This window comes from Nipponia nippon, unplaced genomic scaffold (assembly GCF_047370975.1).
Source record: "Nipponia nippon isolate SJK-2023a ecotype South Korea unplaced genomic scaffold, ASM4737097v1 scaffold_14, whole genome shotgun sequence".
NCBI classification, from domain to species: Eukaryota; Metazoa; Chordata; class Aves; order Pelecaniformes; family Threskiornithidae; genus Nipponia; species Nipponia nippon.
The window spans coordinates 11902673-11923565 of NW_028262330.1; the positions used below are offsets into that span (position 1 = coordinate 11902673).

Sequence of the window (20893 nt, forward strand, 5' to 3'; positions counted from 1 at the left end):
CCCTGCACTTCTCACCCATGCACCTCTGTACCCATGCACCTCTGCACTGTGCACCCCTGCACCTCTGCCCCAGGCACCTCTGCATCCATGCACCTCTGCGCTCCTGCACTGCGCACGCTGCACCTTGTACTGCACACCTAGCACCTCTGCACCTGGTACTGCGCCGTCTGTACCGCTGCACCCGTGGACCTCTGCAGCCTGCACTGTACACCCTGCACCTCTGCACCGCTGCGGTGTGCACTCCCGCACCCTGCACTTCTGCGCCCTGTATCTCCGCACTGTCCACCTCTGCACCGTGCACCCCGCACCCTGCACCCCGCATCCTGCACCCCCGCTCCGCTCCGCTCCGCCCGGCGCCTGCGCGGGGCGGGGTTTGGGCCTCGGCGGGCGCCGTCGTCAGCTGACCCGGGCCGGAAGCGCGGGGCTCTTCCGGGCGGCGGCGGCGGCGGCGGCGGCGATGGCTCCGGACCCCTGGTGAGCGCCGGGCCGGGCCCTTCGCGCCTCCCCCGGGCCGGGCGCCGCCGCCGCCGCCGCCGCCGCCCTCCCGCCCCCGCCCGCGGCCCCCGGGCCCGGCCTCGGGGTGCTGGGCCGCCCCCGAGCCCCCCGTGCCCGGCAGCCTGCGGGCCCGCGGGCGGCTGTGGAGGCCCCGGCGGCCCAGCGGCGCGGCCAGGGCCGGCTCTGCGCCCTGGGGGGGGGTGTGGGGGGGTACCCTTTCCCTACAGAGTCCTTTTTTCCCCAGAAGTCTCCTTTTGGGTGAATCTACAGAGCGGGTGGTGATGTGCCGCTGGCTCTGCCGCACGCTGGGGTGAAGCACAGGCGGCCTCCCCGCCGAGCCAGGCCAGAGCACCACAGCCAGGGCCGGGAGGGCGAGGGCCCGGGGCGGGTGGCGGGGACTCAGCCGCTCCTCTCCCCTCGGCAGGCTCTCGCTGTACGATGCCGCTTGCCAGATCGCCCAGGAGATCGCTGAGAAAATCCAGGAGCGTAACCGGTACCAAAGGAGCGGGGAGAGTTCGGCCAAGGTACTCTGCTGCCGACGGCGCCGGGGTTGTGAGCGTGGCTATTTTTAGCTAGGTTTTGCTTTTAGCCGTTCTACATACTGGTTAAGCATTAAATCTGCAGGAGCCAGCTGTGTCCAGGAAGCTGTCAGTGCTGGATTTCCTCCCTTGCCGGCTGCAGAGGGATGTGGGTGCTGCCGGGGACGGCGGTCGGCCAAGCGGTGTGGCCGGGTGCGCTGAGGGGACGGGGTGCCTTTGCCCAGGGGCCGGGCCGTGCCAGGCCATCGCTGGTGCCAGCTGGCAATCTGTGGGTTGAAAGTTGTGTTTAATGGCAGGAACCTAATATTAATGGTGTGTTTTTGAAGATAGCCATAAAGAAAACAAGAATACGGTTTCTAAATTAACAGCACCTTTTCAGTGTCACAAAAATAATCTTGGATTTAACAGTAATGAATCTTTTATGCATGCACTAATGCTGGTTTTACAAAAAGAGAACAGGAGAGGCTTGCGGGAGCGTTGGGCACACGCTGCTGGCTGCCCAGGGCTGTCGCAGCTGGGACCAGAACTGTTGTCAGAGATCCTGAACCGAAAAGATGTTGGGATGCACGGCAGCTTCTGCGTACTCCGTTCTGTGTAAATATTGAATAGGTATTTTTTCCTCGCAAGGCTGGCTTGCTTCCTTTCTGTAGTGGCTGTAGATCAGATGAAATATGAATTTTTGCGGCTTTTTTTCGCTACGTTTCTAACAAACTATAAGAGCAGAGTTAAATATGAATGAGAAGCAGAAGTTGGAGCTTACCCAGGAATATGATGTTCTCTGCCTTTTCACACTTCCTGTTTAAAAAATAAAATAAAATAAAAAGATTCTCAGGAGGCTGCTTTCTTTAGGGCTAAAAGCCTCGTCCTTTCCTCGAGAAGCGGAGGAGCCTGCCTGATCGCACGCCCCAAGGATCGTGCCATTAACTTCTCCCTTGGCTGCGTTAAGATGAAAATGTGTGCAAGCCCTTGAGTTAGTCTTGTATAATAACTTGCATAATTAAAACCCCACTGATGTATTTTGTAGGCTCTGCCCCTCTCTATAGCAGGGTTGTGATGCGATGCGTGATCACTGAATCTTCTTTGCCAGCCTCTTTGCTGGTAGCTTTTACAATAAAATGTCATTTTTGAAATGTTTCCTTTGAAGAAATGTTGAAGAAAACTGTGTAGGCTTTGTACAGTAATCAGTGCTTTTTAATGAATGACTCAAATTTGGTATGAATTGAAAAGAGGTTTCAGAAAGCCCAAATAAGTGGGATTTGAGAGAAATATTTTCTCTAGCTGTAGAATTGAGAGGAGCGTTTAGAGGTAGTGCTTACACTCCCTGCTTTCAGGGCAATAAAGTATCAGAAATTGTGCAGATATACACTCAAGCAATAGAAGACTAATAAAAAGATTGCTGCTTAATCCATCTGTATTTATAGAGGACAAAGTTCTCTATTTGCATCATGGCAATCTGTGATGTGTTCCAAAAAACCCCAACAAAGGGTTGTGTTAGTGTTGTTTGGAGCCCTTCTTGTACCGTGACTCTCCGAGGCTGTGTTTTATGGAAACATTACACAGTTGACTTATTTCTTCATAAAATCATTTGTTCCATGCCCTGTGTTTTCCAAGCGCAATTTCCCTTTAATCCATTAACAGTTAAAGAGGAATATTTGGCAGTGTTTGATTCTACTATAAACAAGTTTCCAACAATGAGAGAGTTGTTTTCATAACAGAAATGCATGTTGAGAAATCCACGGCCGAGCAGTCATATATTCTATGACTCCTGAATGTTTTAGCGGAGAAAAAGTCTTTGTACAATATTTCCCGGGTAGGGAGAATGTAAACAAGTTTTTATTTTTATAGTATTTTGCCATTAGCGTGGCTAAAAAAAACTTATTGCTTATTGCTGAGTAAAAAATAGAGCATAAAATTTAAAATGGAAAAAAAAAAAAAGCCCTGTAGGGAAAGATTTCAAGCCAGCACTTACCATCTGTGAACTCTGCTCTATTGAGCTGATCTTCAAACTTCCACTGGTTTCTTTTTTACTTTTTTTCTTTAATGGAAGTGAAATCTTTTGTGATAGCGCTGCAGTTTCTGGCCAGAGGAGCAGAGGGAGTATGTACGTTAGATGACTTGGACGTGTATACCTCTGCGTTACTCTGCTGTTCGGGGCCGATGAAATGCAGCGTTCTCCACCTGGGCACAAGTGCGGGAAATGGACACGTGAAATGAAAAGACCTTTTATTACCTAATTGCAGAGCTAGAGGCTATGCAGCGGCTTGAACTTTCCTAAAAGCATTTATACCCTGTCCTGGCTTTGGAAACGTTGCCTCAGTGTTCGGCGGCTTTGGGTCTGAAGGTGGATTTTGCAGCTCTTTGCTCAGCTCCGTACTCTCAAGACTGCCTCAGTGTGGTTGCATCTGCTCTCTGTCCTCATATTTGGTAGTGTTTGAGAACAAGTCTCGCTGAGTCGGAGAGATTTAAACTTCTGGGGCTACCAGGTGGGGTTTTTTGGGGGAACTCCTGCTCCATCCCTCTGCAGACACCGAGTGCAGTTTAGCTCTAGGCAGCCCAGCGATCAGTCAGTGAGATGTTGGTGTCTGGCTGCTGCCTCCGTGTCTTCAAGAACGCAGGAATTGGAGTCAAAGCAAATCTTCCTCCTCTGTTACTAGCTCATCACACAGAGCATCTGAGGTTGCTAACCATTGTAACCCACAGCGGGGCTAATATCTTGTAAACAAGAAGCACATAAAGTCTTAATTAGGATGACTTGCACAGTTAATTGCAGTTACAGCGTTTTTTCCTAGTGTGTTCTACATCACTGGAATGAAAAGAAATAACATTTAAGGAGGAAAAGCCCAGAGGAGAATGTCAGCCTAACTTGGGAAGGGGTGGGGAGAGAGGAGGATTCCCGCAAACCTCGGGCTTGCTTGCAGCAGGGAAGAATGCGAACAAATTAACTACATTTTTAGTAAGAACAGACGCGTCTGAATCTGGGGCAGGTCGGTTGTGGGAAAGGGTCGGGAGTCAGAGGTGCTGCTGAGAGGGGAAATGGAGGAAATCTGAATTTCTCTGGGATCTTTAGTTTGAAGTCTGGGGGAATTCAGTGGAGGGAATGTCTGAACCTGTAGCAGCCTTCCCTCTAATCCTACGAGCTGGGAAAGAAACCTGGTGGCAGAAGCAGCTGGCGCCTGTAGTTGTATTAAAGATCAGAGGAAAGAACTGGAAAATGAACTGGAAAATATTAAAATGTGCTGAAATGTTTTGCCCATATAAAGGAGTGTGTTTATAAAGACTTGAAAGAAAGTTCTCCGTATTAAACAGCATTAATGCGTTAGAATTGTGTTTGCGAAACTCGTGTTATTTATCTCATTATTTTGTAAGCATTCCAAACCGGTTAACTGTATCGTTCCCTTTGCGGCTCTGGGGCAGGCCGCCTTGGTTCAGAACAGAGTCCTTCACACCAGTATAGCTGAAGCTAAATATATTGTCACCTGCATGTAGTAGTATTAAATTTTACGCAACTATAACTCAGACTGAAAAAAAAACACCTTCTTTTTTTCCCCTTCAGCTCAATGTGGTTATCAGATCGTCGTTGCAGAATCTCAGAGAGAAGATCGATCAGCTGAAGGACTTACTGCTTCGGGCCGTATCAACACGCCAAATGCATCTGTGTAATCATCAACTCGCTGACCTTTCTGTATTGTGGGAGAGAGTGGAAAAATGTGCTATAATTGCTCTGCCACGCAGTTAGGGTTTTTCCCTCCTTCCATTTTTAGACGACTTTGTCACTAGAACTTTGTTCCTGCTGCTGTTTAATATTTTCATTGCAGCTGTAGTGCAGGAAGAGTTGGGAGCCCGGGCATCTCCGGTGCAGTGGGCATGAGGCTGGCCTTGGTTATGTTTGCATCAGAGAGAAGCTTAACAAGATGGTCTGAATAATCTCAGAGCTGCCATCGCCTCGTCTGTGCGCTGTGCCGACGCTGCTGGTGGAGTGGCTGGTTATGAGCTAAGGTCGCTCCTCTAGCAGAAAACTCGCTAATCTGTTATTTTCTCTTGGCTCAGTCGCTGGCTGCAGGAGTGCCAGCGTGTGCAAAAGGGAAGGAGGAAGCCTTGTTCGGGGTGTGGGCAGGGATGTGGCAGCCCCGACTTGGGCTGACTGAAGGAGCAATAGAACTGCATCTTCAGAATGATGCCCAAATGCTTTAAAATATGCCATAGGAAGAAACCACAGGTTTTCTTCTAGGAGCATTACCCTGTGGCCTGGCTTGGATTTGCTGCTCTTTCCATATGCTGGGATAGTCAGGCTTAAGGAGTCAAAGTACGTCTGTCTCCCTGAAGACATCCAGCAGCAATCTGATTTAATGAACGAATATTTAATTTCAGGCTTACTATAGCAGAAATCCCTTCTAAGCACGGGCCCCCTGAGTGCTGTGCTGACGGCCAGGAGTCAACTTTCCTGTCCAGTCAGTGCTTGAGAGCAGACGAATGCTACTGCTGTGGCAGAAAACATAGACAAATCAGTTCAGCTATTGCATACTCTACTGAAGAGTGCTTGGAAGAGGGTTAGTAGTCCTTCAAAATGTCACTAAGATGAATTAAAAAAAGCAAACACGTCCTCTGTCGAAGCTGCAGCACTTCAGGGCATCTTGTCTTTCAGAGATACTGCATGTATTGTTTTTCTGCTGCGTGAGCATCTGTTGGGGTGTTCTGCTGATGAATTGCAAATGGAAACAGATGCTCAAAGTAAATTTGTGGTTGTTCCCTGATCACTTGGCTGGGAGCTACTCACCTGGTCTGTGTTACGAGCCTCCAGTGATATAAGATATGAAGTACCCTGCTGATTTTAAAAGCTCTATTCTCTTTGAACCTGCCCTGTTTATATCATAACAGTATAAGTTGGAGCTCTTTTAAGAAGACTCATCCTTTCCTGAGCTTAACTCCTGCGGTCCTGTTATACGCTGTCAGTGTTCTGGAAGAGATCAGCTGCGTAGGACTTAGTAATAAATGAAAGAAGAACTATTCTGGATTTTGGAGGGGGAAATGCTATTCTTAATACTTATGCTAATTTGGCAGGAAATAGCCTTCCGGTTCTCTTATTACTTTGAGATGATGACCTGAAGATCACTCTGTGGTCACTGTATAAAACTTTTCTTTGCGATATGTAAACTTAACAAACACATTTAGAGTAACAGCAGATTTCATTCAGAAATGTGTGACCTATCCTTCTCTTAGACGTTACAGCCTTTTCTTGAGTTACAGGTTACTCTAGTTAATTTTGATGATCAGGAGGTCTGATTTATTTTGAGAATAAATATTTATTTTAAGAATTTTATATAATAAAATTAAAGTTTTTCAGTGTTTTTAAGTTTCGTCCTTAACCAAGTATCATCAGCACGCAGCTGGAGGGAGACAGGAGGCAGAATTTGGTGGACGACCTTCTCACACGACAGAAGCAACTTCAGGCATCGTATAAGAATGAAGGCCCAGAACCCGACGTGATAAGGTATGGCATTGCCACCTCAAATGAGCAATGTGATTTGTGCTTTGAGTATGTCTGAAGATAACGTTAAATGCATCCATTGAACTCATTTACGTGTAGCAAACTGCAGTTTCATTTGCTTAGAAATCATGGTTTTTTGGTGACAGTATCATGTACGTCTGCAAAGCTGGGGAGCATGAGGGCCTGGAGAGTTGCTCGGAAGAGGTCGTGCTGAGTAAGCGATCTAGCAGAGTCGATCACTGCGTTGGACTGATGGGTGCCGCCGTACTCCGCGAATTGTTCGAAACAAAACTGTCGGGATGAGGCTTAAGCTTCAAATGGTGCCCAGTGATCGTATTGTGCAGCAGGCCGTGGGGGCCTTCAAATTTTAATTTCAATTTTGTTATGTCCTTCACAGCTGGGAAAAATAATTACCGTTAATAGCCTGCAAGTTGTGCTCTCCTTAGGTGGTTCTTCCCTTTGTAGTGGAAGGAGTTGTATTTGTCATCTCTAATGTGTTCTTAGAAAGAATCCATCCCTGGTGGTCTCTGATCCGGGAGAAAGGCAGGGCCTTTTCTTGAAATGTGACTTTCAGGCCTATTGCCTGAGTGAATAAATTATTAGCAGTGCATAAGTTGGGTTTGGTGGGAGTCACACAGGTGCTGTGTCCATAACATACAAACCGTGTTAGGCACAGACTTGGTGCCTAGTTGTATAAAAAGACATCTTTTACTGCAGATGTTGCAGTCCTGCAAACTCAGCGTGCAGTGGAATAAGGAAGGATGGGCTGTTTCTAATGCTTTGTTAATGGCCTTTTGGATTTTATCTGTTTCTAGTTAGGTCAGCACCAGCTTTTGCCTATGGAATTCCACTTGGGAGTATTTGCTCCGCTTGGCTGTACTCCAGAGTTTTTGGTAGCTTCAGTTCCTGCATGAGCATGCGCGTGGCTTGCTGAGGAGCTCCTTGCAGCTACTTCACATCCAGGAGCTTTTACATCTCACTAAAATACTGAATGAAAAATGCTTGCTGAGCAGCAGAATTGAGAGATTCCTGTGAATTTGTTACCCTTCCCTTTCCCAGTTCAAATAGCATAACGCACCCTCCCTTTTCTCCTTCCTCCTCTTCCCCCCTGTGTTTTCAGTGACATCCCCGCCGGTTGAGAGGGAGTATCCTGGGTTCAGCCTGGAGCTCTACATGTGCTACAGATGGTCTAAAGGCTCTGCTAACGAGGCTCTGTCTCTTCTGCCTCTTCATCTGTGTTGTAAAAGCCGATTTTTCTTTGAGACTCATTTTTCTTTCAATGTGTTAAACTGCCCAATGAATGCATTGCTGGAGAAGAGAGAGGAGAAAAGGGGTAGCAATAAATAAGCCTTGTTCCTAAGCTGGTAGCCAGGCTACAGACAGCAAAATGGAGCTGCCATTTCCTCCTCCTCTGCAAGCACATGGGCAGTAGGTCTACCACCTTAGCACAGGATCAGGGCGGTGATGTGTCAGAATTGAAGTGGCGTGTGTTGAGGGACAGCTTCAGAAGCATCCTCATGATTCACGGGGTGATATGCTTTGATCTCTATTAGCCCTGAGCCAACATTCATGCGAAGAATGAAAAGCCCCACTATCAAAGAGTGTGACTTACCTGTCTCCTGACCCCCTCACTAAATACTGCTCTGTGTGAGAGTTACCATTTTGGCTAAATTCCAGCGCAGGTAATTGCATTTGCTCTCCCTAATTTTTCCTTTGCAGATTCCGGTAATCTTCTCTCCTGCAAAATGGCGCAGAAGAGAAACGGAGCTGCAGACTCTTGAGTTTGCAGAGCGTGCTCTGTTTCCATGGTCAGTGAAATTACTCTCGAGTGTAGACTGTAATTGGTAAAACTTTGTTTTAAAGCCTCATAGTTTTAAAAAAGTGTACATACATTCTCAGGAGTTTTATCCAAATCACAGCCGCTGGGCCCAGGCACCTGTGTTGTTGATGAGCGGGAAGCCTGAATGCAGCGGGCACAGACTTGTTAGGCCGGCTGTGGGTCACGCACGGGGCCGCGAGCCCTGCACACGCTGCCTGTGTGGCCTGGGTCGCACGCCGTGGCCGAGCAGAGCTCCCTCACCTCTGCTGACCCGCGGTGCAGTGACGTCTGCCTCTGAGGAGCGCAACTGTGCTTCTCCAATATGGACATGCGATAGAAATACATATTTTTAAAATTTTTAGCTTGTGTTTCTAAGTGGCAGGCATTTTCTAATGCACTACATTCCCTGGACCTTTTCTGTAGCAAATACACAGCATTGCATTTTATACCTGCACATGTAAGGTTACTTGTGGGAGGGAGAGCGTTAGAGTCCTCCCGAGAGAGTTTCTCACCTTTCTGCAATATGTCAGCCCTCACTCTTAGAACAAACCTTCTTACACGTTTAACTCCTCACACTTTTGGAGAAATTTGTGAGCCTTTTTACTGATGTTCTTTGAGAACCAGTCCCTTTTCAGCACTCCGCTCTTGAAAAAGGCAGAGACAGTTTCGAAGCTATTGTATAGTAAAAAATTGGGTGCCAATGCGAGCATTGTGTCCTACCATAACTGTTGAAAATAAGATTTTTTTTTTTTTTTTTTTTTTTTCCTAGCTTGTTTACTTTGTGTGTCTTGGAGCAGGTATAAGAGATACTCAAAGTTTAACTGATAGTCTCCTGTATTCATGTGTTGTGAGGGTCTGCTCATGGTGTAGAGGTTGGTTTCTGCTTGCTTTTGTTCTCCGGTGCGGTGTTTGGTACAGCCAAAGCACGTGGTTCGCTTCATGGTTTGTCATCTTTGCGTAACCAGACGTTGTCAATGCAACAGTTGCTGCGGGTGGTAAAGCTGTAGACTTTGATCGAATCCGTGAAATTGTTCTAGGTTTGGCATTCTCCGGAGCGCAGTGCAAATGCAGCTGATGCACTGCTGCTGGCTTCTACATCTATCGCCGAGTCAACTGAAACATGTAAAATAGCAAGAAGGCAAAACGTCTGCAGGGACTGGCGGTGTGAGAAGGCTCCTGTGTGTCGCCCGCTCGGAGCAGCCCAAGAGCTGACGTGACCTCCTGAAGCGTGGCCGTCCCCGCCGCGGCGGGGCAGCGCGGGCACGTTTCTGCCGTGGAGCAGAGGGCGAGGATTCAACCTAGAGCTGGCGTGAAGGTGTCGAGGCAGATGGGAGGAAAATACTGAAATCCCATGGTAATTTCAAGCTCCGTTAGAAATGATCAGGGCGACCAGTATTTTCCAGCACAAGATAACATCAGAGACAGTATTTATTTGCTAGTGTTGCAAGGCTTGAAGTTTTATAGTTCTCTTTTAACTTCTTTAATTAAAAATGGATAAAACTATGCCAACTATTCCCTGCCTGGTGAATTCACACCCCTTCCATATTCTCTCTTGTAGGTCTTGTTTTCAGTGATGTGGGCAGAGACGTAGCCGGGGCCTGAATCTCGTGCCAATGAGTCAAACCGTTCTCTCTTGCCGGAGCCTGGCCCGCATGTGGGTCAGCAGGGAAGGAGCTCGTCTCCCCTGCCTGCCATACTGCTCGTAGGCACAGAAGACGACAGCTTCTGGGAGGGTTAAGCTGTTATTTACAGCACTGGGTTTCTCTAAAATTGTTGCAGGCTTCTGGAACAGCCTGCTTTGGATTTCAGTAGGTGGCAAAGGCCGCTCTTCAGCGTGCCTGAAGCCTGAAAGTCAGCTTTTCCCACTGCATTAGAAAAATCAGCACATGTTGTTTGATTAAGTTCTAGCAGTGACACTTTTCTCTGGTTTTGTATTGGTTTTCTGTATCTAATCCATCCCTGATGTGACAGCACACATTTTCAGAAGTCTTTTTCTTTCCAGCAGTCATTCCTTTCATTAACCTTCTTGCACCACTGATCACATATTTATTGTCCCCATGGCCTATAACTGTGAAGGTTTTACTAGAATTAATCTTCGTTTATATTTGGTCACCATTCAGTGAGTTTTACATCCTTTGAAAACTGCTGTAAAGCTATTTCTGGTTGTGAAGTACAGTGGCCTTAATGCTCTTGGTATTTATCCTAACTGACAACTTGGGCCAGAACACAGGGCAGGACACTACATTACTCCGATATAGCATGAGTTTACCTTCCGGCATTGTCGGCCTTAATTAAGATGCAACTGGAATTTTCCAGGGGGAAGGTTGCGCTGTTTACGTGACTCCGCTTGAGCAGGGTCAGTTAAATTTTCTTTAATTGGTTTTCAATAGGCGATTTCAGTATCTTCTCCCCTCTTTTCGCCTTGGAGAGAGATCTGTGCAGGGTGTTCTAACAGACTTTAATGGAGTAGAAATCCCCGCGGTTTCACGCTATTTGAAAGTGAGAAGTGAACAAAGCAACTAGAAATGTTGACTTTCTGGAAATCACAATATCAGAATTTTGTGAGTCTTTAAACATTTGTGGAGGCAAAGGAATCAAGAATATTCCTCCTCCTGCCTGACCAGGTAGTCAGTATGTAGAAGTATGTGTCGATCACCAGTGAATAAATACATTGTGTGTACTTCAACGTGCCTTTCTTGGTTTCTCTTTGAATTTCTCAAAAATATAGAAAACTTTTGATAGCTGTGGGACACAAAAACACCTTAAGTAAAAGCTACCCTAGATAATTTTTAAAGAGTCCAGCTTTTTTTTTTTTAATGTGGGTTACCATTTTTTCTGCTTAAATACTTTTCTGTCAGATGTAGGGCATTTAGGGCTTATTCCAAACATTTGCCTAATGCCAAATAGGCATCGAGTGTCCTACTTCCATCAACGAGCCATTAGGTGCTTAAATGCTTTGGTGAATCTGGCTGGTGTTTATGGAGGAGTAAATGCTCTTTGGAAAATAAGATTAAAAACAGTTGATTAGGTGCCTTTAAAACTCCTTCCTGCTGTCCTTCCTCCCTGCCAGTGACTGTTGGAAGCCCTCCCAGCTGCAGCTACGGCGTTCCAACGTCGGATGCGATTATCCTTGTGTCTAGGAGATCGATGGACAGGGTGGAGGAAGAGGTGTCCATCCAGAAACCCGTGCTCGCGAACGCCTGAGGCTTGAGTCATAAGACCAAATCCAGGGCCTGGGGCAGGATTTTCCAGGATTAATGTGTCTTTGGCCATGTAGTCACGACCCAACGTGGTTGTCATTGTCTCAACACCCTCCTCGTCCACTAAGCCGTGGCTCTGTACCCGGGTCACCTCCCGTCGTACCGCTCGTCGCCTGGAAGCACTCTGTAGGTTACCGCGTGTGCAGCCGTGAGTGTGTCCTCAGGCAAGCAGCAGGTACAGCGCCTGGTAAAAACAGGGAGTTCTTGTGCCCACCCCAAATTTAAGGACGATTCCAGTACAATAGTGAAGTCTCCTTGGTTTAGTCTGTGTTCAAGGGACAGTTTGCATGTCCCTTCCTTCAGAGCATGCCAGAGGTTCCTTGAGGACCTCGCTGAAGTCAGGACTGTGGTTATGAGAAAACTGCATATACTTGTATTTATAAGGAATAACAAAGAACAGATATTTAAACACAACTGAGAAAAGTAAGTCAAACCCTGTAATTTTAGGCATCGTGCTTCAGGTTGTGCCTGCATGCCTGTTATTAAAGCTTATCGCTCATTAGCCTCAGGAAAAAATGCCAGTAGGAGGGCAGCTTTCAAGGCTGAGCTCCATGCTTTATGTTTTGCCTTCTAAGTTTGCTCAAAACTACCAGAAGTTTCCTGCCCAAGGTTGTTTCTGTACCAGCAGCGTCCCTGGCTGCTTCTGGCACGGGCGTGCTGGGGCTGTAGGGAGAGCAAATGCCAAGCTGAGACCTGCCTGGAGGCTCGCGTTCCTGTTGCTCGTGGCCAGGCAGACCTCAGCCACCGCGCGGGGAGCGAAGGTTCAGGCGCGAGCTTGGAGCTGCGTCTTGTCGCGACAGCAGCCCTCTGAACGGCACCGAGGGGGGGTCCATCGCCGCGGGCGCAGAGACGCGGGTTGCAGGTGATGGAGTTGTTGAGCGTTTTGTGAACAGGACAAATAGTCTCACAGGAGTAGATTTCTCCCTTCACCTTTTCCCTGGGTGTAATTATACAAGATGCAGAAAGAATTCTCCTTTCTAGAAAGAATTCTCTCATTCCTGAGGAGTGCAAGTGAGCTGTAGAGGCAAGACTGTTTCGATGAGGACGGTATAAGATGGTTTATAATATATTTACTATTGTGCTATGTCCAATCTTGCATAGAAAGTAAGGGATGCTGTAGAAAGAAGACGATAATATTTGACAGCAAGATTAATCTCTGATGGAAATGTTTATCGGGGTGTATATTTTGAGGGTTCATAGAGGAAAGTGAGACTGCTGTGACATAAAATGTGAGTGTAAATGTTGTTATAAGGGTAGCTTCCCTGGGGACGCTTACCCTGGTGTAGGGGTATCTCCTCTGCGTAGTTTCTTGCCACAGCACCACCATCCAGACACTCGGCGTTTGGAGCGGGTGTGTTATTCCAAGATGAGTGAGCCCGTACAACTGTGCAACACCCTTCCAGCTTGTTGCTTGCTTTGTGCTGTTGCTCCGTGGGCACCTGCTGTACCGTACGAGTGCGAGGTGGCTGGGAGCCGCTTGTTCCGCGGTGCGAAGCTGCCGTGCCTACATCGCGGGCAGGAGTTAGTGATCCTGGTGGTGCCGCAAAATAGCCGCGTTCTGCAAATCGACCGTCCGGCATCCCATGCGGCAGCTGGCTGGTGCGGCTTCCAGTCGTGGAAACCAGTGGGACCAGTTAACCGAACTGCAGGGAAGTGGTGTCAAAAGCAACACGGCATTTCCTTGAAGATGAGATAGGCTGCTCTTGGTTCTTGTGCTGGTGGAGCCGGTGGGTCCTCTGCCAGCTGCGGGGAATCCTGCCCCTTCTGTAGGCTTCCCGTCCGGAGCGGTTCTTGTGGGGAAGTCTCTGCCTGGGAAGGTACCTGGCAGGGATTTGGAAGTGCTTGTGCTCATGTAGCTTCCCCTGGGTTTTTTTGGAGGGGGAGAGAGCTTTTGTTTTGTATGTTAAAATTATACTTGTTTTATTTACTAGCTTGGGGCTTCCTAAAACACACAGCCTGCCGGTGGGAGCAATTAGATTGTAAGTGAGAGAATACCCCCGCTTCTTCGCCACTGCCTTGGCGATTGACCTGCGAAGCCAAGCTGAGGTGCTCTGGGCACTTCAAAGAGCCCCACCGTACAACTGTATCGTTAAGGGAATGTTCAAGTGATCATCCAACCAATTGTCATATGACCCAGGTTTTGTTTAAAATTCAGTCTTGCTGATCAGTCTTCTAAAGCCGTAAGCCGTGATGTGTGGCCTTGGTCTAAAGTAAGTGCTGGTTGACTAATCTAAGTTACTTGGGAAGTTTTATAAGAATTATCGGTGAAACAATGCCTTCTGGAAGATAAGCCCTCCCTTGTTAAGCAGTGACATAGCTCCCTGATTTTAAACCCCATCATCTTTTATACTTGGGTGCATTGCTAAGCCTCGTAATTAGTTAAATCTGCTCCTATAATCAAAAGCTATCCGCACACTCCACTGCTCTGTGACGGTTTCAAAGATTTACGTGATTAACTTGGCGGAGGCAGTGGGTGGCTAATTGGATAAGCTTTAATCTTCACACCACCAAAGCGAAACATGGTAAGATCAGAGGAAGTAGGAAGTTATGTGGTGTTGTGTGGGAAGGTAGTTACCAAACATGTCAAAAAGATTATTGTAACGAGCAGGCCAGTTGTCATGACCCAACCTACAGAATAGGGCAGATTATTAGGGGGGAGGGAGAGAGCGAGCGGTGCAAATTATTTCAAATTTGCTTGCCTTGGCTTTTTTATTTTAACAGGCAGAAATAGTTGTGCTCTTTTCAGCAAGCAGAGCGCCTTATGTCCCGTTTGCTTTATTTAAGCAATTTTGTCAGAATATCGTTAACCCTAGGTTTTGTGTGCTTGCTAATTGAACTGCTGAACGGGGTGAACTGTAATGATCTGTGCATCTTCAGAAGCCTGGCGCTTCCATTGTGGTTAGGTTTGTGAAAGTGGTAGAGTGGCTGTGAGGCTAGAAAATACAAGAGTGTGTTTAATTGCCCAAAGCAATGACGGAAGTCGGTAATGTGTAAAACTGTATTTCAGGTGCGTGCGTCTTTGTCTCATCAAGCCTGATTCCCTGCCTCGATAAATACATGTAAGTTTTAATGGAGGTGCAAAGGACGGGAATACAGAAGAATCCCAGCCCCTCTCTTTCCGAGGTTGCCCTGGAGGTTGCCCTGGAGGTTGCCCTGGAGGTTGCCCCAGCTGGTCGGCGGCTGGTCGTTCTGCTCTGGAGTGGTGTTCCAGCGTCGGCAGGGTGGTTAAGGGAGATGATGTGATTTACAATAGGCGCTTTTTAGTCCTGTAGCAAAAGAATTCTTTGGTTTGGTTCTGACAAATCCATTACCTTGAGAGGAAGTTGAAAGAATATGTTAAAATTTTACATGGGAAGAAGTTAAGCGTTCTCCAATTTGACTGGCTGTGAATGCGATATGAAGTGCGAAGTGGGCTGCACATGGACGAGGGCGTATGTGCCTGTAATTTATGGATGGCCCAAACCTCACGTGGGGGAGATGAATTATTTCTCAGCAGCGTTGATTCATCTCACGGCCAGGAGATGTCTCTAGTTCCCCACAATTCCTCCAGGAACTCCTAGACACAAGTTCTGGATTTTGCTTGGATACCCTGGCTGTAAGACTTCAGTCCTCCCTCCGGGGAGCTGAGCCCCGTATCGGCAGGGTGCGTTAACTCCTCCTAGCTCCACTGATGCTTGTGCAGAATTAACTTCTTTTGATACAGGGTTTTGAGCACAGAATGATTTTGAGCAGATGTGTGTACCGTACAGCGTTGCAGTAGATCGCACAGAGAAGGGACCTGGGCTCAATTAAAAAAAAGAAAAAAATTTAAAAAATTTAGGTCTTAGTGTAATTAAAAATTTTTGAGAATTTGAGAGATCCTAAAAATACTCTCTGTTCTTGTTTTGTTTGTGGAAGTGCTTTGGGAAAGAACAGGGCAAAGGTAAAATGAGAATAAAATACAGAGTTTACAAAAAGCAAAGCCAAAAGCGAAACCTCTTACTTCTGTAGTGCTCTTGAGGAACCCGTCTTGTGATGACTCCTACCCCAAATCTGAGTTGCAGTTGTGGGTTCCAGTGGCTCACAGTCTGTCATATAATGGCTTTCTTGTAGGAGAAACCAACGAAAAGCTGAAAGGCAGAAACCAGAAATCTGGTATTGAGAAAAATATTTAAGTGGCATTTCACTTTACTGCTCGAATTTATGGGCCCTGGACATGAAAAACTTGTTTTCCGTTGTAAGTGGGGAAGTGTCTATAACGTGAACAACCTCACGTCGTAATTCTTTTAAAAGAAAACCCATAACGTGATTACTCTTTCGTTTAAGAGCGTGTGTGCCTGGCCTCTCGTTCGTGTTGATGCCAGGCGAGGACATGCACGAGAGTAACGGCGTGACTTCCATCTACAGTTTTTGAAAAGCAGAAATGTTCCCTTGTAGGTTTGATCAAGGTTGCAGAAAATGAGTAGTCTCGTCTGATTTGCATCTGTATTCATGTGTTGATCCTTTTACTGTTGGAAGCTTCCAGACTGTACTTCAGTGTTTTTGCATTTTGATCGCATAGCAAATACATGAATAACGTGTATTCCCAGTAACCCTGTTGTTTTTGTAGCAGCATTGAATGCTGTGTGTTCTACTTGCAAACAATATTTAATATGAATATATTATACAATGTATGATACACATTTCACCATGTAGCCTAATAGTTCACTGCAAAATTCATTCTCTCCCTGCTTTACCACTTCTAGGCAGTGGTATGGAGCCTGCGAGATGTATTTGCTATTGGAGATCGTTGGATTCTTTTTGGCTGATTTCTTCTGTGATTGCAGAGAATCGCATGGAGTGCAACAAACACATACGCTTCTGTCGCTGTCAGCCGGTCTTGCAAGCACAAATGACACGATGAGTGGGTTTTGTGTTGAAAATTATTTACTGAAGTTATTTTCAGATCCAGCCTAATGACGGGAGGGGTCAAACGAGGCGTAACCAACCCGTGGCTCATGGAAGAATCTGAGGAAACCCGAGGGCTTGGCTTTGACGATCTCAGGCAGCAGCAGCGAAGGATCATAGAAGGTACAAGAGTCTTTCTGGTGTTTATAAGCATCGCCAGGATTCTGAGAGGAGCCCTTGTTAGAAAGTCAATACAATAACCTGTGCTGAAGTTTTATTATTTGGAGAGGTCAAACATAATAGTTCCAGGTGGTTGTTTTATGTATTTGCAGGAGCAGTATTGTGCTTGCAATATTCTTAACTGGCGGCATCTTCTTAAATCAAATTCTCAAAGACCTTACAGGGCATCCCTGATTTTGACTGTATTCGTGGTTTTGGTTTGCAGTGGAGATCTCATTATTTGCACTGAGCGTAGTGGTATTACTGCCGTGCTTCAGGCTGGGGTGTGTTGGATGTGTTGTTGAATTGGAAGGAGCTAAGAATTAACTAATCTAAAAAGCGTCTGTAGATGTTGGCCCTCGGCATCCATAAAGAGTCTCTAACTTTGGAAGTGTTGGAGAACCTCAGCCTGAGGACATCAGGTGGTTAATGAGGTAGTTTCTGTGCAATTAAGGCATTGGAAGTGATCAAATGAAATCAGTCTCCCGATAAGGCCCGCTTCAGTCCGCATGTGAAACAGCATTTAGAGCTACAGTGCAGGAGAACGGCAGGAACTGTTTGGATGGTCCAGGAGAGACCTCAAGCTCCAGTTTTTGATGACACCACAGGTATCCCTCGGGGAGGCTGAAAGAGGTATTGGGGGCCAGACCTTCACCCTGTTGAAGGGAAGGGCGTTCTGCCCATCCTGTGTAATTTCTGGCTCCCAGACCGCAGCCGGCTGGCAGTCTTGCTCTGCGCACCATCGCTGCCTTGCAGTTTGTCAGACCACTGACAGTCCAGCCTCCAGCATCTTCTTGTTCTACTTCTTGACGACTTGGGGCAAGGAGAGCTGCACGTTTTGGGTAAGGTGCTTACTAAGGACTGCGTGGTACCTGCAAGCTGGAATAGCAGAGGTGATACGGATCTTAATAAAGGAGGGTCTGCAGAGCTGATGGGAACACGTCAAACTTCAGCTGTCCCCGCTCTGACTCAGGCTCTCTTCCATGCGCTCTGTATCCTCTTGCAGCTTTAAAAATCTATTTGAATTCTTTGCTGTTTGCATCACCTGTTTGTCTTTTATTCATGTTAAAAGTTTCTTGGAAAATTTAAAAAGGCTAATCAGGGATCTCTATGCGTGTGCCAGAAAATCTCCTGCATTTATGATTGAGTAACACCTGAATGTTGAATTCTTGGATTTTTGGGGGGGCGGGGGGGAGGGGACCCTCAGCTGAATGTCCCAGCCGGAGCAGACAAATTAATTACCCATCATTCACATTATTTTGAGTGCTGTTGACATAAGGACTCATTTTCATGTCGTGTTGATGTATTTTTCTCAATACATTTTAACTCTTTAAGCACAGAGTAGATCTGTTTCTTCGCTTCTGCATCTTTTACGGTACATAGCCTGGCACATCAGCAAATTTTTTCATGTATTATTATATATCTTTCTGGTGCAGAGCAAGATGCTGGACTTGATGCTCTTTCTTCAATCATATCCCGGCAAAAGCAAATGGGGCAGGAAATTGGGAACGAGCTGGATGAACAGAATGGTAAGAACAAGACTCATAGAGGCTCATTTTGCCTCATTTTTATGTAAGGTTGTGATTTTTTTTTTTTTTTTTTCACTCCTCATGCAACTGCACTGCTTTTTGCCCACCAAGTAACAAGACAATACTCTAAGGGTTTATGTACGAACAATCACTACAGATTCTCTCTGTTCATGACCTGGTTGTTTTATTGTGTTTCACTACCTTCCCTGTTGTGCGTGTACAATGTATAACACTCGGTATATTTTTATCAAGCCTGTCTTTTGAAAGAAAAGATTGGTGATTATTTGTACGTAGTACAAAATTAATTTTGTACTCGATCTTTTGCATTTTTCAGTTTATGGCGGTTTTTATGGGAAGCTGTTACGTGTTGCTGGGTTTCACTTGAGCATTCTTATTCTGTGTTGTTCCTTTTTAACTAAATGGAAACGTCTTGAGCCAGCGACTAAAGGAGAAGCGTTGCATTGTTTGCTACAAATGATTTGGATTTTGAAGGTTTCATGGCATTGAATGTAGGATCAAATTAAGTGCAATATTGAACTAGAAGAGTACCTCTTTTCTTTAAAATGAGCCACTATCCAAACGGTGGAATTGCTTTCCTGTTAAATATGCTTTGTTACTCACTTAATTGTTCGCATGACATAAACTGTCCCTAGGAGAGCAGATCCTCCAGCCCTTCTGACTTTTTCATTTCTTACAATATGGTAATAGTTCAATTAGAGCCGCGGAACCCTGCCAGCTTTCTCCCTTGCACAAAGACTTGAGCCATATGGTTTATCCTTGGGTTGTGTTGTGCTTAACCACTGAGAAGGTAAATGTCCTTTTACTTGCTAATAAATGATATGCTTAAATCGGCTTCTTCCTGGACCTGTGGGTTTTTTCCCCTTGTGTTCCTCTGCATGCCTGCTCAGAGCGAGGGGGTTCCCGTATTAACACTCACGTAACGTGAAGTACTACTTGGGAGCTCCGGTCCAGCTGAGAGTGAAGCAAGAGGACGGCTTTCTCATTTTTGCCTTGCAGACGTGGCTAAATCCAGGAGGGATGTGAAATGTCTAGAATATGTCTTTGTTTATTAATCTTAAGATTGTTAAGAAATGGTTTGCGCAGCTGGGAGAAACTATGCTTAGTGGTCTTGTCATATTTTGATCCTCTGCCTCGTGTGAGTAAAGACATTTTCAGTTAGAAATCTCAGTTTCCTAAGTTTCTTCTATTAACCGTTGTTTAAAAAGTCATATTAATTGCTTTTTTGCTCTAAATAGAAAACAGGTGGGAAGCATGAGCATGTTTACTAATTCTCTGTGAAACTTTGGTTTCTCATCAGGAAAATATATGATCTGTGTCCCATTTCCCTCTGTTGGGGGTAGGGGAAGGTTCCCCAAATCCTTATGTTTTTGGGACCCTGAACGTAATGTGTATTGTACCATTGCATTTCTGCGTGACCATGCCAGACTTTTTCTAGCAACGAAGCCTTGAAACATCTGTGAAATTGGGAATGCATTTAACCCTCCTTTTTACAAATAACGCAAAATAATGCCAGTTTTGTTTGACTTGCTTGTCTTACGGATAGTTACAAAGCGTAGAGCAAAATTCTTAATGTTTTCTTGTGAGCTCTTTTTTGAGCTACAGGCAACTTTTTCTCAAAAGATGGAAACTTTCCCGAGCACTCGGAGTAAAAAGTGGCGAGGATTGCCTGTTGCTGACTGCGGGCCAGATCCTGGGGGAAGAGAAAACGCCGAGTTGCTTCTGCTTCTCACTGCCCTAGAATCACGAGAATAAAACCTGCCAGCCATGTAGAGCCAGTCGTTTGTAGATCTTTAAGCAGTCTGAAAAAGGTGGGAAATAGTCCGACTCTCACAGACGGGAGACCAGATCGCTCAGCACTTGGCTTCGTCACTACCGAGCAAGTGGAACTCCCATGTTTTCTCTGACTTTATGCAATCCTTTTTTTTTTTTGTTTTCCAGATATAGGGCGATTTTTTGTTTGTTTTTGTGGATACAGGGGTGTATGGTCGGGTGTTTCGTTGCCACTGGCACACTGGAAAAGCTGAAATCCCTAGCAATATTTTCCAGGGGCTACTTTCCCTTTACGCATCTTATTTTATGCCCTGTGGTTAACTATCTCCAGACTTCTCAGGCACGCTGCCAATCTCGTGTCACTGCTCCACAGTCAGGTTGATGAGGATAACTGCCTTGTAATTTCCCCTTACTGGGAATCTCTTTCCTTCCTAGTGCTGAGTGATAATGGCATCGTCTGTATCGTGGGGCGGCAGGCGAACTTCATCTTCATTAAGTGCCGCATCAATGTGTCTTTTTATTCAAGTCAAATTTTCCATCAAATTGCCCGTTTCTGCGGGAAGCTTGACTTCCACTTCCCTGACCTGCTTTGGACGTTCCCACCTTCTGCAACTAATTAGGTGCCTTTAGCTGCTTCTGGCGTTATGAGAAAACATGGCTTAATTCAGAAGTAGCTGATAATATCTGATAGTTAATGAAACGGACTTTAGGGAGCTGGGTAACTGTACTTATTTTCCAGACAGCTTGTTCTTCAGGCCTGCTTTTTTCCTTCCCTAGCAGCTCAGGCTGTGTTCAGTTGAGATATTTGCACTTCCCAGCTCTTTGAGGTGGCCCGAGGCATTTTCCCTTGGGTGCCAGTTGGTGTAGCTGTGCGTTTGCAGATGCACAAG

At 46.2% G+C, this 20893-nt stretch overlaps 1 protein-coding gene across 6 annotated transcripts in view; it reads left to right on the forward strand.

The window, feature by feature from the left end:
* Nucleotides 1-411: 411 nt before the first annotated feature.
* STX8 (syntaxin 8) overlaps nucleotides 412-20893 on the forward strand; it is a 107549-nt gene continuing 87067 nt past the window's right edge. For all 6 annotated transcript variants that reach the window (XM_087750385.1, XM_087750388.1, XM_087750386.1 and 3 more), the window contains exons 1-6: nucleotides 412-474; nucleotides 920-1019; nucleotides 4588-4682; nucleotides 6412-6522; nucleotides 16523-16647; nucleotides 18120-18212. In XM_087750385.1, coding sequence (XP_087606511.1) covers nucleotides 458-474; nucleotides 920-1019; nucleotides 4588-4682; nucleotides 6412-6522; nucleotides 16523-16647; nucleotides 18120-18212 — 541 coding nt within the window. In that variant the 5' untranslated portion in view covers nucleotides 412-457. The remainder of the gene's footprint in view (nucleotides 475-919; nucleotides 1020-4587; nucleotides 4683-6411; nucleotides 6523-16522; nucleotides 16648-18119; nucleotides 18213-20893) is intronic.